Raw genomic sequence first — 1,784 nt, forward strand, 5'->3', positions numbered from 1 at the left:
ATGGAAATCAAGTTTGATGCCTTAATGAAAAATGACACTTAAAGTTTGGTTCTTCTACCCTAGCATAGAGAGGCTATTGGGTGCAAATGGGTGTTCAAGGTCAAAGAGAGTCTTGATGGCACTATTAATAAATACAAAGCTCGGTTGGTTTCTAAAGGGTTTCATCAAAAACCTGGGTTTGACTACAATGAGACGTTCTCTCCTGTTGTAAGACCAGGTTATGTAAGAGTTATGCTAACCTTGGCTCTAACCTATGGATGAGATGTTCAACAAATTGATGTTAATAATGCTTTTCTGAATGGAGTTCTTGAGGAGGTAGTATATATGCAACAACCAGAAGGATTCAAAACTTCGGATAACACTTTAGTTGGCAAGTTGAATAAAACCATTTATGGTCTTAAGAAAGCTCCTCGGGCCTGGTTTGATAAATTGGCTGGAATTCTCTTATACTTTGGTTTTCAAAAGTGTAGGTGTAATCACTCTCTCTTTCTATTGACTATGTCTGCACACAAACTGTTTATGGTATGTTATGTTGACGATATTATCATCACGGGTACCTCTCCCATTTTGATCAAGCAGCTTATTGAGAAGATGAATCTTGCCTTTGCTCTAAAAGATATTGGTGCTTTAGATTATATTATAGGCATTGAAATTCAGAAGCTTCCAAATGGGTCTCTTCTTCTCACTAAATCCAAGTACATCAAATACTTACTGCAAAAATATCATATGGATGATAGGAAAAGTCTACCTACTCCTATGGTTGGGGGATGCAAGCTTACTAAGCATGGAAGCAATTTCTTGGCAGACGGAAAAGTATATCGATCTCTTGTTGAGGCCCTACGATATATCACGATTACGAGACCAGAGATTTCCTATAGTATTAGTAAGGTTTGTCAGTTTCTCTCTCAACCTCAAGAAGAACATTGGAAAGCTCTAAAACAAATCTTGCAATATCTTCAAGTGAGTATCACTCATAGTCTACTTCTAAGACCAACATCTCCTCCTCATCATCTTCCTCTCTATACATACTGTGATGCAAATTGAGCTTCTGATCCTGATGATAGGAAGTCTACTTCGGGGGCCTGCGTTTATCTCGGTCACAATTTGGTCTCTTGGTGGTCAAAGAAACAAGAATGGGTTGCTCGGTCCACAAATGAAGCTGAATATCACAGCTTAACTATTGCTGCTAGTGAGATGATCTGCATTAAAAGTCTCATTCATGAGTTATAGTTTAAGAGTTTTGTGCAGGTTGTTTAGTGTGATAATATGAGCACTGTTTTACTTTCTAAAAATCCAGTCTTGCACTCTAAGACTAAACATATTGAACTTGAACTCTTTTGGGTCAGAGAAAGAGTAATCAGCAAATAGTTACTTGTTGAGCATGTTTCCTCTGAGCATCAGGTTGCCGATATTCTCACCAAGCCTCTCTCCACTTCTCGTTTTACTCTTCTTCGGGACAAGCTTCACATCACTGATCTATATACTGCTCAGCAAGGTCATTGTAGCTCAGATTTAGGGTGGAATATTAGAGTAGTTCAGTTTTAACTAATTTGTAATTGTTTTGCTTAAAATGTATTGAGCCCTATTTTATTCCTTCAATTTATTTGGTCCATCTTTATGACCAGATACATTAACAATTAGGTTTCTGTTTTGCTATAAGTAAAGAGCACATGCTCATTTTGTTATCATCAATCATAAAGCTAATAAAATGCTGAATACTTTTTTTTTCACTCTCTCTCCACCTCTTTTCCCGTTTTCTCTCTTTCTCTCAACCCTCAACCGTA

The 1,784-nt window shown here is 37.3% G+C and overlaps 1 protein-coding gene across 1 annotated transcript; it reads left to right on the plus strand.

Annotated features, from left to right (window-relative positions):
* On the plus strand, window positions 499–1,545 carry LOC109350437 (uncharacterized mitochondrial protein AtMg00810-like). Its single transcript, XM_019591673.1, has 2 exons — window positions 499–888; window positions 1,402–1,545. The coding sequence occupies exons 1-2, from the start codon at window positions 499–501 to the stop codon at window positions 1,543–1,545; spliced, it is 534 nt and encodes a 177-aa protein (XP_019447218.1).

Source organism: Lupinus angustifolius, chromosome LG06 (genome assembly GCF_001865875.1).
Source record: "Lupinus angustifolius cultivar Tanjil chromosome LG06, LupAngTanjil_v1.0, whole genome shotgun sequence".
Taxonomy (NCBI): Eukaryota; Viridiplantae; Streptophyta; class Magnoliopsida; order Fabales; family Fabaceae; genus Lupinus; species Lupinus angustifolius.

What these genes read in the sequence shown, in the direction of transcription:
- LOC109350437 (XM_019591673.1), top strand. Translation starts at nt 499, where the DNA reads ATGTCTGCACACAAACTGTTTATGGTATGTTATGTTGACGATATTATC. An exon ending in TTTCCTATAGTATTAGTAAG is followed by an intron (nt 889 to 1,401) that starts GTTTGTCAGTTT and finishes TCTGAGCATCAG; the next exon opens with GTTGCCGATATTCTCACCAA.